The sequence below is a fragment of the Nicotiana attenuata genome, unplaced genomic scaffold, assembly GCF_001879085.1.
Source record: "Nicotiana attenuata strain UT unplaced genomic scaffold, NIATTr2, whole genome shotgun sequence".
NCBI lineage: Eukaryota > Viridiplantae > Streptophyta > Magnoliopsida > Solanales > Solanaceae > Nicotiana > Nicotiana attenuata.
Genome location: NW_017671235.1, coordinates 234047 through 253903, shown reverse-complemented (window position 1 = coordinate 253903; position 19857 = coordinate 234047). Strand labels below are relative to the sequence as shown.

At 36.8% G+C, this 19857-nt stretch overlaps 1 protein-coding gene across 2 annotated transcripts in view; it reads left to right on the top strand.

Moving 5' to 3' along the window:
- Positions 1 to 5691: 5691 nt before the first annotated feature.
- Positions 5692 to 19857, top strand: part of LOC109206906 (protein ANTI-SILENCING 1) — a 29870-nt gene continuing 15704 nt past the window's right edge. For both annotated transcript variants that reach the window (XM_019369776.1, XM_019369775.1), the window contains exons 1-4: positions 5692 to 5779; positions 5873 to 6343; positions 14062 to 14230; positions 14392 to 15434. In XM_019369776.1, coding sequence (XP_019225321.1) covers positions 5966 to 6343; positions 14062 to 14230; positions 14392 to 15434 — 1590 coding nt within the window. In that variant the 5' untranslated portion in view covers positions 5692 to 5779; positions 5873 to 5965. The remainder of the gene's footprint in view (positions 5780 to 5872; positions 6344 to 14061; positions 14231 to 14391; positions 15435 to 19857) is intronic.

The following is a 19857-nucleotide window of genomic DNA, read 5'->3' as shown; positions in this document are numbered from 1 at the left end:
AATATGAAGTTTTTCCTAAAGGTTTTGTAGCCTCTCGAGGATAAATAGAGACGTCTCCGTACCGATCCGCGAGACTATACTAAACCTGCTCATGACTCCTGTGACCTATGTAACCTAGGCTCTAATACCAACTTATCACGACTCTAAACCCGAACTCAGTCGTGATGGCGCCTCTCGTGAAGACAAGGCCAGCCAATTAAACCCAATTCACTTTTTAAAACAGTTAAACAACATAAAGCAGTCTAGAACATGATTTAATAATACTAAGTAGCAAAAAATATCAATAAAGTGCGGAAGTACAACCCAACACAACCCTAACCGGGGTGTCACAAGTCACGAGCACCTATCAACACTGAATACTCAAATATAACTACAGAGTGTAATACTGAACTAAGGACATCGAGGAAAGAGATAGGGAGGAGCTCCGGGCTGCGAACGCCAACAACTACCCAAAGACTCCTCGAGAACCGCCTGAAGCTGGAATGAATCAGCACTCGGGAGCGGGACCAACTACGCCTGAATCTGCACACAGGGTGCAGGGAGTAAAGTGAGTACTCCAACTCAGTGAGTAACAAATGTAAATAACGACTAAAAGTAAGAAAACACGTAAAGCACAAGGCATTCTATAATGAAGCAGTAAAACCATTTAAAAGCAGTAACCCGTGAAAAGTCAAGTAAAATCCTTTTTCAACAATAAATAGGTAATTGACAGACAGTTAAGGTAAAGTAAACAAATAGAAGTTCGCCCCTCGGGCAACATCTCAGAACAATACCAGCCCCTCGAGCTCAATCTCTCATCACAATGGGTACCCGCGCTCACTGGGGTGTGCAGACTCCTGGAGGGGACCCTTACGGCCCTAGCGCAATAACAAGCCATCTCGTGGCATCAAAACTAGGCCCTCGGCCTCATATCAATCAAGCCACCTCGTGGCGTACATATATCAGGCCCTCGGCCTCAAATCAGTATCAGTGTTTCCTCACAACATATGCCCTCGGCCTTACTCAGTCAAAAATCCTCACAAGCCCCTCGGTCAATAGTAAAATAGTGTTTTTTAGCCCAAACATCATTTAGAATATCATTTAAGTCTAAAAACTGAGTAAACATGGCTGAGTATGAAAAATAGTGGAAAATAACATGACTGAGTTAAAAAATAAAGTCAAAACAGTGAGGAAATATCAATAAAAATCCCCGAAGGGTTCAAATAGTTGGCACGAAGCCCAAATATGGCATTCAGCCCAAATAATGATGATATCAAGTAGTTTTCAGTCAAATACGCGGTAAACTCATGAATCGGGACGGACCAAGTCACAATCCCCAATAGTGCACGACCCCACGCTCGTCATCAAGCGTGTGCCTCACCTCAATATAGCACTACGATGTGCAATCCAGGATTTCTAACCCTCAGAACATCATTTACAATCATTACTCACCTCGAACCGGCTAAATCTCTAGCTCGCGATGCCTTTGCCCCTCGAATCGGCCTCCACGCGCGTCGAATCTATCCAAAATCAAAACGAGGATGTCAAAATATGCTAAGGGAACAAAGCCCAAGCGAAAACAATCAATAAAGGGCACAAATCCCGAAATTACCAAAAACCGACCCCCGGACCCACGTCTCAAAATTCAGAAATTTTTACACCAATAGACTCCTTATCTTCCCACGAGTTCATACATATCAAAAGTTCTCAAATCCGACCCCAAATGGTCCTTCAAATCCCCAATCAAAAGTCTAAATTTCCAAGCCCTAGTTCTTCACCTTTTGGCTTAATTTTCATGATTTACTAGGTGAAATTCACATAATAGTCGAGTTTTAAGTCCAAGAATCTTACCTCAAAGTGATTGCCCTTGAATCCCTCTTCAATCTCCATCAAAAAGATCCAAAAACAACCAACAATGGAAGAAATAAACCCCACCTTCGCGGACAAAACGACCCTTAAAACATTCTACCCAGGCCTTAATTTCCTTCTTCGCGAATACGGCCGAACCCTCGCGTTCGCGAAGCACAAAAATAACTTTGACCAGAATCCTCTTACGCGAACGCGACCTGACCCTCGCGAACGCGATGCTCTACCCAGATGAAGCTTCGTGAACGCGTTCCATCCATCGCGAACGCGATGGGTTAATTTCACTAAAGCTCCGCCTCTAAATTCCTTCTATGCGAACACGACTACACGCCCGCGAACGCGATGCGCAATCTCGCAGCCCTTCGCGAACGCATCACCTGCCAGCGAACGCGAAGGCTAAATTTCCACCTCCCTCAGCTAACTCTTCGCGAACGCGAAGACCAAAATGTCTGCAACTGCTGGAACTCAAAATCTGCAACTTCCTTAACTTTAAAATGATCCGATTGACCACTCGAAACTCAACCGAGGCCCCCAGGACCTCAACCAAAGGCACCAACATATCCTAAAACCTTATTTAAACTTGTTCCAATCCTCAAAACATTTCAAACAACATCAAATCAACCAAAACACATCGGATTCAAGCATAAGTTTCTAAAATCTTCCAAATTCCGCTTTTGATCAAAAACCCAACCAAACCACGTCCGAATGACCTGAAATTTTGCACACACATCCCAAATGACATAACGAAGCTACTGCAACTCTCGGAATTCCATTCCGACCCCTAGATCAAAATCTCACCTATCAATCGAAAATCGCAAAAATATCAACTTCGCCAATTCAAGCCTAAAACTACTCCAAATCTCCAAAACTCATTCCGATCACACTCCTAAGTCATAAATCACCTCCCGAAGCTAACCGAACCATCAGAACTCACAGCCGAGCCCTCTAACATATAAGTCAACATCCAGTTGACTTTTCCAACTTAAACTTCCTTAAAAGAGACTAAGTGTCTCATACCTTACCAAAATCATTCCGGATTCGATCCGACCAACCCGATACCACAAAACACGGATAACAAAGCATAAAGAAGCATAAATGAGAGAAACGGAGCGGTAACTCATGAGACGACTGACCTGGTTGTCACAATAGCTAAACAAGGGAGAGCAATAGGAAATCAAAAGGGAGGAAAAAAACAATTAGGAGGTGAATGATTAAAAAGAGTTTTTTAAAATAATTGTTTTTAATAAATATGAGACCTAGCACTACTAAACAAAAATAAATGTTGAGTCACAGCTCCACACAGTTTTTGTCACTTTGATTTTTCAAATTTCTTTTCCCTTATTCCCTTTTTTTGGATTTTTTTTCAAAAAAGTTACTATCTCTGTTTCAATTTATGTGAACCCATTTGACTGGCACGTAGTTTAAGAAACTAGAGAAGACTTTAGAATTTGTAGCGTAAAATAAGGCATATGTATTCTATGGCTATAAATTATAGAATATACATAATTACCCCTCTCTAATTATCTCACTTTACCAGTTGCATCCTTAATACTTTGCGGGGGTTCTATGACCCCCTTGCATTTGTTTGAAGTGTAATAAGTACCATCTTTTGAGCTGATGTGGCACTTGCACTTGATAATTGCGCGTGAAAGCCCTAAAATTTTATTTTTTATCTGTTTCTTCTTTTCTTTTATTCTCTTTCTTGCTTACTTCTCCCTTACTACTCCATCCACCATTTTCACACCCCTAACCAGCTTCTTCCATTTTCTTTTCTTTGTTCTACCTATTTTTATGTTCTTTCTTTATTGATGCCTTAACTTTTTCCTTTTTTCTTTTCTTTTTTATTTTTATATTTGTCTTATTACTTGTAGTATTTCGCTGGATAAGCTAATGATTCCCGTAGAGCAAATTTTGTTTTTACAATTACGTTTTCTCCTTTTTATTTTTCTTCTATATTTTTATTTTGTTTTTTCTTTTTTTTCCTTTCTTTTTCTTTTTCCCCTTTTTTCCTTTACAATGTTTCTCACCGAAAAAATGGTGATTCCAGCGACATCATCTTTCTGCCAAGTTATCTTCATTGTTTATTGTCTTGTTTCCCATAAATTTAGAAGATTAGTTTTACGCTATTCAAAAGGCCTCACAATTTTATCATGTCTATTATTTTCGGCAACCTTTTGATCTAGTATAAGAGTTTTTCGGTGGGTTATGCAAGGTGGTCGGCAACAAGGAGCAGAGAGGGGGGAGGGGGGGGGGGGAAGAGGAGTTTATGGGTACAAGATGATCAAAAATGGTGAATAAAGAGAGATAGAGAAAGAAAATGCAAAAGAAAAAGAATAAAATAAGATTAAAAAGACAAATAAAAAGGTCAACTGAAAAAAATTAAAAATAAAATAATTTGACACGTGGCACGCAAAGATTGACACGTGATTTGCACTTCTTTTGAAATTGGGGATGACTTGTAAAGTTTGTATTCATTACACTTCTAACAAATATAGGGGGTCACAAAGTAGGAGGATACAACTGGTAAAGTTAGATAATCCCGGGGATTAATTATGTGTTATTCAATAAATTATTAAATAAAGGTAAATTATTTTTAAATATAAAAAATAATAATTAATTTTGGCACGGACTAAAAAGAAAATAGATTTACGTTAAAGCGAGAGTAGTAAAAAATTGTTGCCTTTCTTCACAGTTCACAGCCTTTCTTTTCCCTCCCAACCTTCCCTTCATCGTCTGCTCTATCCTAGTGCTAGTGTTTGAAATGGTGGCGTTAATTGATATCGCAAAACACGACAGTAAATCATACGAAAAATAGAAGACATCTTGAAAGGGCTTGCATGAAATTGAAGAAGACGCCTTTTTAGGGTTTTTTTCTGGCCAAAACCTCAAACATTGGTATGCCCGTTTTTTTTTCGCCAAGAATTTCTGTCTGCACAATATCTTTTTAGGTTTTTTCTAAAATATTTTTAGTGTTAAAGAGTAGATAGTCTTTCTTTCTTTCTTTTGTCCAAGGTTTATTTGTAATTTTTTTTTCTTGCAAACTTTAATATTGTCTAACTTGAAATAAAATCATAAAATGCATTATTAAAAAATTTTGGGGATCTAACTTAAAGCTTTACTAGTCTCCTAATCAAGGCACATGTCCATCCCCCTGCTATTCTCAATCAAATTTATAGAGTCTCAATTAAGATAAGACAACAATCAGTAAATGTGTTATTTAGTTATCAAATGTGAATGAAACTGTTGAATAACACGTTCATGGGCAGTGGTTTATAAATAATTGTTGATATTGATGGGGGAGGCTCAACAGAACTGGTGGCTTAAAACTAAAATATATTAAAAGACCCTGAAATTTCTTTCATAATATCCATATAATATTGAGACAAAAAAAGTGGTGAGAGAACAACGTATAATATGTGGGTTAGGCATAAGTCATATGGTATTGAACTCCTTATAAAAAAAATAGCATTAAATGAAAATGGTAAAATGATTGAGCCTATTATCGATCGTATTTTGAACCTTACGATAATTGTCTCTGGGATTTCTTAGTTAAAAAAAAATGAGACACAAAAGAACTTGATTACTGATATGAGGATCTATCAAATGTGACAAAAAGGAATAGCTAATTTAGAGAATTTGATTTTAAATTAGAAAGTAAAATTGTAAAAAATGTGAAAAAAAAAGAAAGAAAAATATATTGATGAGAAAATAAATATATTATTTAATTTAGTGAGAGAAAAGTTTTATGCTATTAACTCATTCAATTCTACATCTACTAAATTTAAATAAAAATTAGAATTTAAAATATTTTATCAATAATTATATAAATTACACATATTATATAATGATATACTAGTACTTTATATTTTTGGGGGCTTAGTATTTGGGGGCCAAGGCAAGAGCTTTGCTTGCCTGAACCCTAGAGCCGCCTTTGGTAAGTAGAGTTGTTCTTGTGTCAGTTTTTGTTATTACTTATTTCTGTATAACTAATAAAAAGTTATTTAATACTGCTTACTTTGCATTTCAGGCTAATCGGTGAGGAAAAAATCAGCATCTTGGTGGAAACAGTCATTATAGAATCGTCAAGGGCTAAACATAGAGGCCTTGATAGGAGACAATTATGGCGTCGGTAGAAACAGTTAAAGTAGAGCCTTCGGCGGATCTAGAAAATGAAGAGGAAGTTAAATTTGTCTGGGGTAGAAAGAGAGGTATTGGTGGTAAGAGGAAGGAGGTTCAGTTTTATGAATCTTTTACCTATGATGATGTGGAGTATGCTCTATATGATTGTGTATACATGCACAAGGAAGGTCAACTTCCTTACATTGGTAAAATCATAAAGATATGGGAAAACCCAGATAAGTCCAGGAAGATAAAGGTACACTGGTTTTTCCGGCCTTCAGAGATCTTGTATCACCTGAAAGGTGTAGAAGTGGCAGCTGAGAATGAAATATTTCTTGCCTCTGGTGAAGGCACTGGTTTGGCTAATGTTAATCCATTGGTGAGCATCATAAAACTGCTTTCTCTAATTGCATTTTCTTTTTCTCTGCTTTTACCTTAGATTAAAATAGGAATTAACTATGTAGAATTACTTAGACCATTTTGTTTTATTTGTAGCATAAATTATATCTCAACCAACTACTTGTAGTTAGAGGAATTCAATTTATATGCTTGTTTGATCCGATATATATATCTATCAATTGTGCACCTTGTCAATGTTGTTAGTAAAACTCACTTAGTTCTTGTGGAGAACCTTCTGCTTGTTTCTACTTAGTTACGGTGAATCTTCAAGGGAAGATGCGCTTGGCACAAAGAAAATAAGACAACAAATCAACTTAAAGCAGATGCTATAATTTGCTGAAGTTGGATAATATGATGAGATTTAAATTCGATGCTTTTTTCTAACTTACATAGTGGTTAATGTGGTGGAAGATGAACAAAAAAAGGAAATCTGAACTTGAACTTGCTACTTACTAACTGATAATGGCAAAGCAGAGGAACATGTAAAAATTAGGAGGGTTTTAGCTTCAAGAAAGCTCCCATCTTCTTCGTTGTGGCCTTATCATCATCATCAATAGAAGACTGTTCGGCCCGACTCCACCACAGGTGGAGGAGTAATCATAGGAACCTGAATAGCAGTATGGGTAACTGGTGTAGGTTGCCTTTAGTAACCTTAGCAGTTTTAGACCTGATTGAGTAGCAGGTTGCACACCGCTTTGAGCTCTAGGCCTACCATGTGCCCTCAGCGTCGCTTGCACGGGTGGTGCGTCATCAGGTCCCTCGGGAGAAGATCTTCTCTTCACTATTTATGATGAAAACATTCTAAGATTAGTTCTTATTTCAGAGTCCATCGCATGAGATAAGAATGAAAAAAGGGAAAACTTTCTAAATGCCTTTCTATCCTCCTACTTATAAGTATGAGTAATAACATACAGGACTCTACTGAGGTACTACTCCATGATAAAAGTTAGAATGGACTGCATGCTATATCGTATTTGTAGAGATGGGGAGAGTGCGGACAACTTGTTCACAAGTTATGGTACCAAAGATTGTTAGTGTGAGAGGAGTCGACCTGGAATATCTTACCTATTTAATTCTCTAGGATGCGTAGGAAGGTCTGGTTCTTTGCACGGTTGACAGTAGGAGGTGCGATACAGACAGTGGAAAACGTAATGAAGAGGAGGATCGCTTATATTAGTTGGTACTTCATGTCCGGATGTTCGAGCGAAGACTTAGACGTTCTCGCCACATTACTATGTGGCTGCATTATTGGGGTCCGTGGTCCTAAATGTATTTGGAATACAGTGGGTGATATCAAACATATACTTTGCATAATTGGGATTTTAAAAGGAGTAAGAGAAGATCGAGGACATAAGATGTTGCTCTAATAGCCTTTATATAGGTCATATGGAAAGAGAAATAAAAGAGCACTTGAAAAGGGATAAAAATGATATGTAAAATTGGAAAACAGCCTCTTATTTCTAGTTTCTTCTTGGTGTACTCAACAGGTCACCAGTGTATAGAAGTTTGGGTATCTTTTGTAGGGAACCATATTCGGTATAGGTTCTCTACCTTTTGGTATACACCTTGTATATAGGGGGTTCCTCATCATTAATAAAAAATCTTTACCTTATTAAGTTGAATTGCAAAACATGATAGAAATACTTCATAGACCGAATATAATTCATTCAAATATGACATTTGGAAGTGGAATATTAGGGGATATGAAAGCTTTTTCAGTGAATAACTATTATTGCAGGTTATAGAAAAAAGAAGAGGCGTGTTTTCCAAATCGATCATATTGGATTACTTATAGCATTAAAAAATGTATTCCTCTTTACGGCAACAAAGGGGAGATCCTAATAGCGAGAAAACTAAGGAATAAAAAAATACAGGACAACTCTTATAGGAATAACAAATGGCCTACTTATAGCCTATCAACATGTCAATCAATATATCAGGGATCCTGTTGTTTAATGGAGTTGTACTTCATGTACAAATGGTCTTGAGGAGATGTGAATCACTTACTTGGCATGTCTCTCTATTTAACTATGCTAGACAATTTTTAATTCATAAATTAGTTTGGATTACTCAGTCAATGCTTGAAATAGTGTACTATGAAGTATCGTTATCAAAGGCAAAATGCAACCAAAAAATGATAAGTCGGTTGGGGCTGCAAGTGCATAGAGCAAATAAAGTGCGAGCTTTCATAAAGAAAGGCACAAATGAAGAAGAAAAAGAAAAACAAATATAAAATTTTAGAATAATGATTATAAGCGTAAGTAACAATTGCATGGACAAATGAATTAATTACAATTAAGTGAACTTTTTATTATTTATTGGTGCCTCTTCTAGACCATGCCTATTTGCTAGGAGGGGTACGCCTTAGCGCTTTGGTGGCCGATTAGGCAAGGCAAAACGTTAGCTCTTATGCACCTAGCAGTAAATGCGTTTTAAGCAAACCTTTCACAACACTACTATGAAGGACGAGGAACAAGAGCTCTTGAAACGCAGAAAATGAATGTGTACAATTTTGAGAGCCAATCTTTTAGTTTTGGTTATGTAGCATCCACGAGGTTCCTATTAGTATAGAGTATTGGGTGTCTTTTAGTAAAGAATCATGTTCTAGATTTTCTATTTTTCCAAATACATATACATATTTTCATAAACAAACTTTGAATCTTAGAATTAGTCTATCTTCCGATAGTTCTATTCATTTCTAGATAAGAAAGAAAATGTTTTAAATATTTGTTGATAAGCCATGGAAGAAGGAAAGTTGTTGGACTCTACTTTGAGCTAATCATAGTGGGCGTTTGGCCATTAGTAAAATTTCAAAAAAACGTGAAATTTTTTTTCAAGCAGTGTTGTCAAAAGCAAAAAGCTCTACAAAGCACTCTAGGTTAATTGGGGCTTTAAGCGCCAAGCGCAATTTAAGTGGGGGCTTTAGTTAAAAGAGGCGCAATGCAAGAAAAAAATAAAAATATATATGTAATTCAAGAGAAAAGTAACAAATTCATTTATATTGTTTTCCTTAACAACTAATACACTTATTTGCCGATTATATTTGTAGTCTAGCATTGCTCCATTTAAGATAGAACTCATGGGCAACAAGGTGCATGTCTTGGTGCCCTGCCTATACTGAAGCGCAACTTAAGTGAGGCGAAGCGCCCTCCCTGAGCTTTTTTGAGCTTTAGGGCTTAAGTGCGCCTTAAATGAGCCTTTGACAACATTGTTTTCAAGTGAAAATGGTATTTGAAAATTAGAGTTGTGTTTGGCATGGATATAATTTTGGGTTGTTTTTTAAGTTTTGTGAGTGATCTGAGTGAAAATTTTGAAAAATAGCTTTTTGGAGTTTTTCAAATTTTCGAATAATTCCAAGATTCATCTTCAAGTGAAAAGTGGAAATTTTATGGCCAAACACTAATTTCGAAAAAAGTGAAATTTTCTCGAAAAAGTGAAAAAATTCTTGTGTCTAAACGGGTCATAATTGCATCAATTCTGGTATAGGTTTTGGCTTTTAGAAAGTTAACGAGTTATGCTCCATTGAGTGATTGGGTCATACGCACTTTATTTTGATCGAGTCATTTGGTGATCTCTTCAAATCGATAAAGTAAGCCTTGATGGGCCTTACTAGGCTAGTGGCTTAGTTATTATAGCCGAGGGCATTAGTGGTCCTTGTTTATTTGTCATAGGGAAGCTAATGATATCCGCTTTGACATGTTTTCCGCTGTTGTGGGACCTTGCAAAGGAATATGGGTGAAAGCTTGTTGCTTAGAATTGATGGCTATATATTAAAGACAATAAACTAATTAATGTTTATGCTTTCTTATTTGTGAGGAACACAAGGATGGAAAGATCTTTTAAATGTTTGGACTTATAGTTAGGAGACGGAACTATTGGGTGTGGAAATGAATCCTTGGCATCCATCTAGAACATCTTAAGACAATAGATGGTAGTTATTTCCTAGATTTGTAAAGTATAGAGATGTAACTTTGTATCTAAACACATCTGTAGAACTAAAGTGCCTACCAAGGTGACTTGCTTCACATGATTGTCTCTAAATAGGGCCTGTCTCACTTAAGACAACTTAATTAAGAGGAACATTACACTAGTTAACAGATGCTACATGTGCCAACAAACCAACAAAAGTCATTAAGTGTCAACCACTTATTCCTCCACTGCTCAGTTGCAAAAGAAATCTGGAAATTCTTTACACTATTTTGGTCTGAGATTGGTTATGCCACAATTAATTAAGCAAGTTTTTGAGGGTTGTTATTTTTGGAGAGTTGACAAATCCATAAAAAAATCTGGAAAATGGTGCCAACAGTAATTTTTGGGTGTATTAGGAAAGAAGAGAACCGAAGGTGTTTTGATGGTATTTCAACTCCACTCTACTCCTTCAAGGCTGCGTGTTTAGTTAATTTGTTTAGTTGGAACTATCTCACTCCTATTAGAAGTGCTGATATTTTTGTGGATTTTATTAGCTTCTTGATAGTAGCATAGACTTTTGTACTTGACCTAATTATCCTATCTCTTTGGTACTCCTTGCCTCTTCTTGATGCCTTTTGATGAATCTAATTTACTTCATCAAAAAAACTTTATGTGATCTACATTTTGAGATTAATTTGTAAGAACGGGAAATGGAACATGAACATCTCAGTAGGTTGTTGGATACTATGTATAAGAAATTTGTTACATTGACGGAATGAGGCACATGTAAGTGCGGAGGGGAAATCATAGACGGGGTGTTCAAGTTCAAGTCCTATGTAGCATAATACTTATAAGGTATTCTCTCGTACATCAATTTGGCGGACTTGCAGGACAAAAACATCGTTAGTATGGAGTAAATTAGAAATTTAGGAAGAAGTTTTCTTTAGAGACCTATGGTGCTGGTTCATTAAGAAAGAACCTGTAATCTCTTAAGTAAAAGTACTCAAAAGATGGAATAATTTTCTGCATACCTTTTATTTGAATTCAAATAACTTGGATTAACCACCCACCAGAAAACAAGGAAATAACTTCCTAATACTATTGGAGTGAGAAAGTGTAGTAATAACCTCCCTATTGCTATCAACATCGGTAAAGAAATATGAAACATCACTAATTTATAAGCTGAAGTCATGTACTTTCTAATTAAAAAATTTCATGTGTAAACCATTGATCAAGTGTTGACAGGAGATAAGGGGATCAAGGAGTGATGGAGAGGATATTTTTTTTTGATGAAGTAATTGGTTTCATTACTGGCATCAAGAAGATGCATAAATTACAAAAGAGTGTAGCAATTGTTAGCTCCTTACAAATGTTTATACTAGTACTAGGGAGCTAACAAAATTCAAAAACTATCAGGGGAGTTTGTAGGGGATATTTTGATCAATTGTTGAACTCGAACCAAAAGAAATAGTATTTAAGACCTCCCGAGGTATCTGTGTGATAGAAATTTTAGTGAAACTAGTAGAATTAGGCCGACCGAGGTAAAGCATGCGATGAAAAATATGATGATTAGAAAAACTTGTGCTCCAGATTGTATCCTTACCGTGGTTTGGAAGTGTTTGGGGAGGTTGGAGTGGAATAGTTCAACAAGCTATTTAATCCTATACCAAAATGTTGTAGGATGCCCAAAGAGTGGAGAAGGGTACTCTGATCCCAATTTGTAAAAATGAAAGGGATATTCAAAGTTGTGCAAACTATCGTGGTATTAAACTCACAAGTCATACAATGGAACTTCGGGGAAGAGTAATAAAGTGTAGACTTAGGAACACGACAAGAGTGATAGAGAACCAATTTGGATTTATGCCCAGTAGATATACAACAGAAGGCATATTTTTGCTAAGAAGATTGATGAAAATTTATAGCGAAAGAAATAAAGATCAACACATGGTGTTCATTGACCCAGAGAAAGCAGTGCCACAGAAGGTCCTTTGGTAGGTGGCGGAGAAGAAAGGAATTCATATTAAATTTATAAATGCCATAAAGGACATATATTAAGGAGTCGTCATTAACGTGAAAATGGTAATAGGAGATACATATGAGTTTCCTGTAATAGTGGGTTTACACCAAGGTTTGGCATTGTGCCCTTACTTCTTTACCCTAGTTATGGATGAGCTAACCAACACAATACAAGATGAGGTCCCATGGTATATGTTATTCGCTGATGACATTGTGCTAATCGACGAAACTAGCGAGGGTGTCAACTAAAAGCTTGAGCTATGGAGGAGCACTTTGGAGAGTAAGGGCTTTAGGATAAGTAGGAGTAAGATTGAATACATGCACTGGAAGTTTAGTCAGTATGAGAAGAACAAAGTAGAGGTGAGACTTGATGGGATTGTGGTGCCAAAATGGCAAACAATATAGATATCTAGGTTAATTATTCAAGAGAATGAAATGATATATGAAGATATTACCTATAGGATCAAAACTAGACGGTTGAAATGGAGAAGTGCTACCGGAGTGTTATGTGATAGAAGGATGCCTACCAAAGTGAAATGTAAGTTAACAACTATAAGATCAACAATGCTATATGGTAGTGAATGTTTGGCTGCTAAAGTCTGACATATCCACAAGATGAGTATTGTAGAGATGCAAATGCTAAGATGAATGTGCGATTATACAAGATTAGATAAGATTAAAAATGCGCACTAGAAGGTTCACGTAGAACTCATTGATGATAAATGAGAGAAGGTCGCTTGAGATGGTGTAGTCGCCCTACAGATGCATCGGTCCTAAGTGTGCAACTATGGTGAATGAAGGTGTTCAAATGGGGATGAGGTAGACGTAAAATCACATGGAAAGAAGTTGTCTTGAAAGACCTGCAAATCCTTGGAATCAATGCAGACTAGCTAAAGATAGGATACAATGGAAGATGGCATGATAGAGATATGAGTTGAGCTTGAAGAAGAAGTAAGGACCCCAATTTTGTTTGGGACTGAACCGTAGTTGTTGTTGTCATGTGTAAACCGTTAGTAGATTACGGGGGTGCTAACAGGGTATCCATTCTAACTTCTAAAGTAGGAAAAGAGGAAACAAAAGAATTTACCCTGTTGCATAAGTGCATTGTGTTGAATATGTTTAGACTTGGGTGGGTAATGCCATGGACAGTGCGAGAATGTTATTTGGGTGGTGTTCAAGACAAAAAGAAAAAAGAGGCTTTTAGATTACTCCTTTGGCACTCATGTGAAAATAATGGAAGGTTAGAAATGAAAGAGCATTTAAAGGGATGTAGAACTTTCATATAGATGTTAGTAGTTCAATTTTTTGTTTTCACTTTAGGAGTACGCATGACTTTCCAGCAAGTTTCAAGGATTGGTTGTTGTCTGTGGAGATACATGTTACTCCGTAGGCTCACGTAACTTTGTAATACAACTAGTATATGCGTTGGTCCCTTTTCTCCCAATTTTTAAATAAAAATATTTGCCTTTGTTAAAATATAAGCTCTCATTTATGTCTAAAAATTGTTATCATGAACGCCAGCTGCTGCTGTGATCTGTTTTTCTCTTCCCTGGTGGTACGTGAATTATACATCATATTGATGCTGTTTGGTTGTCTCGTTATCGTTACTCTACTTCCAGTATGAATCTGTCTATTTCTGAGAATTTGCATATAGCTATCTTTAATGTCGCGTGCTTAATGTTGTAATGTTATCATATGCCTATCGTTGGTGAATGCTGTCTCATAACTGAAAGAGAGTTGGCTGCTTAACTTCTTGTCGATTAACTTGACCAGGAAGCTATTGCCGGCAAATGCAATGTTGTCTGCACTTCAGAGGATAACAGAAATCCACAACCATCAGAGGAAGAAGTTAAACTGGCTGACTTTGTTTTCTACCGTGCTTTTGATGTTGGAAAATGTTCAATATTGGATAAGATGGATGACAAAGTTGGTGGGCTGGATGGTATGTGCCTCAGCTCCCTGGGTTGTCCTCTCTCTATGGTGTCACCATAATATAAGTTTCGATTTTAAACGGAAATAATATAAAGTTACTATTGTGTTCCATTATATTTTGTTGTGGTAGGTTTAATCTCTTATGCAAACTTGTTTACATTTTTGGTACAGTCAAGTATGTTTTTAACAGGAAGGAGAGTCAAAAGGCCAGTCACGTCCTCAAACATGCTTCTGACCAGAACGGTGATAAAAATACTGTGGAATATCAAGCTACTACTAAAGAGTCCTTTGGGCTAAAGGCACTAAATGATCTTGGAACTTCCAAAGCGAGTCATTTAGATGGAAAAATTGATGTGGATGCACAAAGTTCTCTGGTTAGACAGGACGCTTTACAGAGAGAAACAAATGTTTCACGTGTTAATAAGGAAACAACTAAGAAAGCGAATTCTGCCCCTGGTGAGCAAAACTCAGATGATGTTTCGCGAGTTCCCAAAGCTGCTGGAAAATTGAGCCATATAGTGGGAAAAAGTGATGTAAATGTGCAAACTTCGCCGGTTAGACAGGACCGCTTACATAGAGATGCAAATGATTCCGGCGTTAAGCAGCAATCAACAATGAAAGGAAATCCTGCGCCTGTGCAGATTGTTAACAGCACAGCCACTACAGTTGTTCAAAATACTATTAGTGAAGAAAATGCACGCTGCAAAATCAAGAATGAAAAGGATGATAAAAAAGTTAATAAGCCTCCAATCAATCTGGTGGAAGCTGGTGAAACAGGAAAATCTCCGAAGGATCTTGGCGTTTTGGAAGATAGGCCTTCAAAACGAATAAAAGTCAATGGTTCTGTGACTTTATCAGAGGACAAGGGTGTGAACAGTGTAGAGAAGTCCACTGTTTGCAGAAATGGAAAAAAGGTTTTGGGAACAAGTGCTGTTCCTTCTGAAGAAAGAAAGAAATCTGTAGATAGTAAGCTTTCTGGTGGACTGGACAAGAACATGAAGATCAGAAAAGATAGTGCTGCCTTGGATAGCAGACCTTCGAAGAAAGCAAACATTGACGCTCGTAAAGTACAAGAGGATAGAGATAAAAGTAACATGTTAGGTAAATGTGCTGATAATTTAGGCAAGTTGCCTAAATTATCAACGGGAACGTCCCCCAAGGAAGTTGAAAGAACGGAAGGCAAGAGCTTCGAAGTCACTCGGAGACCCGTTGCCGTAAGTCGTGCCTCGAGCACTATCATTTTCTTGCTAAGTTTAATATTTTATTAGATAAAATTGCGCATAGCCAACTTAATCTTTTGTGAAGCCGATGACGCTAGATTTGAGAAAGAACTAATTCCTTGTTGATGATATAATGATGGTATTACATGGAATTATGTACTTCTCCATACTAGTGAGAGGCTCCTAGACCATCTACTCTTTTGATTGTAGTATAACATATGAAGAATTAGCAAAATCTCTTGAATTGAAGCAAAGCTATGTTTTACAAGCTAAAACATTTCATTAAATTTGGAGAGCCAAGTCTCATCGTAGGTCAGGAAGATGGGTCTTATGGCCTATTACTAATGTTGTTTTAGTTATATGGTCCTTTTAACATGAAATCGGAAAATAGAACACATAAAGATTTTTATAGGGGTCATTTTCTTCTATTCAAATTGTAACGGACCCTTAGAGATAATTTCCTCTGTGAGATAGCTTCCAATTTGACCTACAAATTATAAGTTGTAACTCAATGAATTTGCTATATAGCGGTAAAGAATGAGAGTTTGGTTCGGTAATGGAAAGTTGTTGCATGACTCCGAAAGGAAGGAGATTGATGTTGAGGAGAAGTTTTTCTTGCCAAATTGAAATCGTGAGACAGTCCGGTTCCGAGTCCCTTCACATGATATATGATTTGTCCATTAGTAGTGAAGGGGAGGATATGATTGTATGGTTGGAGGGAAAAAGGCAAAGTCTTTTATGGTGAGTTCATTTTATTGGAAGCCACCCTGAGATGGGGAGGTGTGGAAGAGAGCGTTGATATAAAAGCTACTAAGAAGGTGTAATTCTTTGTGCCGCGCAACATGAGATTTTGATAGCAATTAATTTGAGTTATATGAGCTCAAATTAATGATTGTAGATCATTGAGGATAGACGTGGAAAATTGGACAACTTGGAGAGATTACTTCTTTATGCCTTTTGGATGTTTTATATGGGAAGCACAATAGCACGTTGTTCTCGTGTGAGGGAATATTAGGGAGAATACATAATTACCCCCCTCAACTAGTCTAAGTTTACCAATTACACACTTAAACTTTGCGAGAATTTTATAATCCCTCTAAATTATTTTGAAGTGGAATTATTTCATCCTTTTTTTCCGACATGGCATAGAAAGTGATTATACTCTCTATCGAACGAGTGAGAAGTAAGTAGAAAAGTTCTCTTGACCAAAAAATCAGTAACATTGGCTGGAAAATCCATTTTTGACCGGCCAAGCTCCATTACTCCACTTTTCTTTCACTCCATCTATAATTTTTTCTCCATTCTTTCAAAGACCCATCATTTATATCTCACTAACAACAAGCCCAACTCTTTTATCTCGCTAAAAATTATTTTTTTGAGCAATAGGAAATAAAACCCTAATAAAATTGTTTAATTGAGCCAAAGAAAACAATAGGTCGTCCTTTATTCTTTCTCTAGAAATTTACTTCAACGACAAATCTATATATTTTTCTTTACCGAGTCTAGTATTCTTGTCAAAATATTCACTACATCACTTTTGAGCTTTTTTTTCGCTTTGTTTTTTTTCCGTAAACAAGGACAATAGTAGTGTTAATAGGGTTTTAAAATTTTCATTATATACATAAGAAAGCAAAGGGAAAATAAGACTAGTGTTATCACGGTTTTTTCCTCACTATTTAGGAACAAGCTCTGTTTGATTTATTGATTTCTGAGTTAAACGTTGGTGGCTTGGTAGTAGTTTGAATTTGGTGGTTTTTTTTGTGATGATTCAATGGGTGGTTTTAGCTTGATGGCTGTTTGGTGGTTCAAAACTGGTAAAAATATGATGAGTAGAAGATGGTGGGAGAAAAAGTGAAAAAGAAGGCCAAAAATCACATTTTAGAAAAAAGTGACGTGGCAATACATATGTAGTGCGTGAGTATCACTGCCCACTAAAATCTGATCTTAATCATGTGGGGTAGTAAGAATTTCACTTTGAACAAGTTCAGGGGGTTAATAGGTGTGTAGTTGGAAAAATGGGACAAGTTAAAGGGGTAATTATGTATTCTTCCTACTATGAGCTCTTTTTTTTGCATATATTGGTTTGCTATAAATAGAAAAATACCAATTTATGTAGATGGTTGGAACAACTTGTTAGAAAATGGTGGTTTTAGCCACTAAGTTTGTAAATAGGTTTGACACCATTTTGGTGTGACATCCTTCAAACAAATTTTAATTTATTGAAAAAAAACAGTCAGAGCATTAGGTCTGGTGATGTGCTATGCTAATTGGATTTTACTTTAGATAAAAGATGTTGTGTTAGGTGTGGATTATCTAGAGTTGAAATAATATGAGGGATTATCGATATTAAAAAAGTAGAAGAACCAATTATAAGGTTGCTAAGGACTTGAAATCAAAGATTAAGATATTAGGATGATATAGCATTGCTCTAGGGTTGCCCAACACATCAACTGGTTAATGATGTGGGGCATGAACTAGAGTCCAACTAGCGATGAAACTCTATTTTAAGTTTCCTAGAGTTAGAGTGGAGCTGGGAAAAGGTGAAGACATGGATAAAGATCACATATTTATAGTTAAATCTTTTAAAACTTTTGAATGCTCCTTCTGTTCTATTGTATGTAATACACTTCCCTTTTTATCTGTCTTAGGAAGAACGATCCCTTTCCTTTTTTTGGAACTATCTAATCTTACTATCCTACCCTTGAAGGATAGCTTTGGAGCAACTGTAAAGTTGTTTCTCTGTGACTTATAGGTCAAGGGCTCGAGTCTTGGAATTAGCCATAAAAGCTTGAGACAAGGTAGGTTGCCTACATCAAACCCCTTTGGGGTGCGTCCCTTCCTTGAGCTATGCGTGAACATGGAATGTTTCTACACCGAGCTGTTCTTTGTTTTGGGCTGTTAGCCTATGGCTAAAAACAATCATTTTAAAAAATGGTTGTTTTGCTGTTGGATAACGGTCAGGAGAAAATAATTTCGCCATAAGTGCCAGGTGGTCCACCTGTCTCCTTAATGGTTTTGTCTATTATCGAGCCAATTCAAAAAATGAAGGGCCACTCCTAGCTGTTTTTACATTGGACCCAACCTTGGCCCGTTAAATGTTAGCGTGCCGTACTAGAGCATTAAAATGATCTTGGCCTGTGATGTTTGCCCAGCCTTACCTGTTTTGATATGGTTGAGCTAAGATATTTTTAGCCTATTTAAAGTTGAGGCTACCAGGCCCAACCAAAATCAGCTTGGGCGAGGGCAGCATGTGAGACCGTGGAGCGGCTATTGGAGTATCAGCTATTGGCATCATTCCGATGTTCATCGACTCTAACAGAGGTTGGAAAACAGATTCCATAAAGTGGAAGCCTTCAGCTTTAAGTCGGCTATTCCTGGATATAATTCTAGGTTGAAGCAACTTTGACATGTACATCATTCTGTTCCAAACTATTGTGAAGGCATAGGCACTGAATCTCTTTTCTTAGTTTAGTAATTTGTTCCCAGTTAACTTCTTTTGGAGCACCGTATTGTCAAATTAAGGCACTGATCTGTTAACAGTTGTCTTTAAGTAAGCGGATAGTTGGTGAAATATGAGCAAAAAGAGAATGACAAGAAAAAGAGGTTTAGGGTAGAAAGTCCAAGTTCAGAGTCGCAAAGCAGTAACACATTTGAAGCCAAATTCGAGAGGACTAGTATGGCAACAAGAAAACTGCTATACCACTAGCATGATCTATCTTGGTATATGTTTCCATAAAAGATAAAATTGAACCCATGTTGTCTTCTCTTTCTCTTTCCAGTCAATATTCATTCTTAGCCTCACTTCTAGCTTTTTCTTCTGTATTCTTCTCCTATTTTTTATTATTCCGTTATACCTTGAGATTTCCCTTACTTACCCAGACCTAAACCCCTCACCTTGCACTGTGCATTTCAAGACATTGCCAACTTTAGAAACTTGCTTCCTTGAGTACTTCCCATAAATATAAGCCTATGTCATAAAACTTTTGGATAATCATGCGAGGTTTCTCTGTATGTTTCTAGAAACTGCTTGCCAGTTAGACCATTCACTTAAACAATTTAATAAAAATCAGATATCTCCAAAGTCTCACCTTGAAAAATGATCTCTATATCTGAGAACATGGTAAGTTCTACTGGTGTTTAATTCACCCTTGTTTGTAGCATAGTGTTGAATGTTAAAGAAAAAAACTAGCCCAATGTAGATCAGATAATTTATGATGTACTAGTTTTAGCAGAGTTCCTTGTCAGCCACGGAAAAACTGTTGAAGGGAAAAGAATTCCACCAGAATTAGTTGTTGTCGTCACTTCAAGGAGTCAAATTCCAAATCGTTTCCTGCAGACAAGAATGCACTGTCAACATCTCCGGGATTCTCGTTGCTGCCGAAGATATAAAAAAGATGCTAAATTCAAGTAATTATGG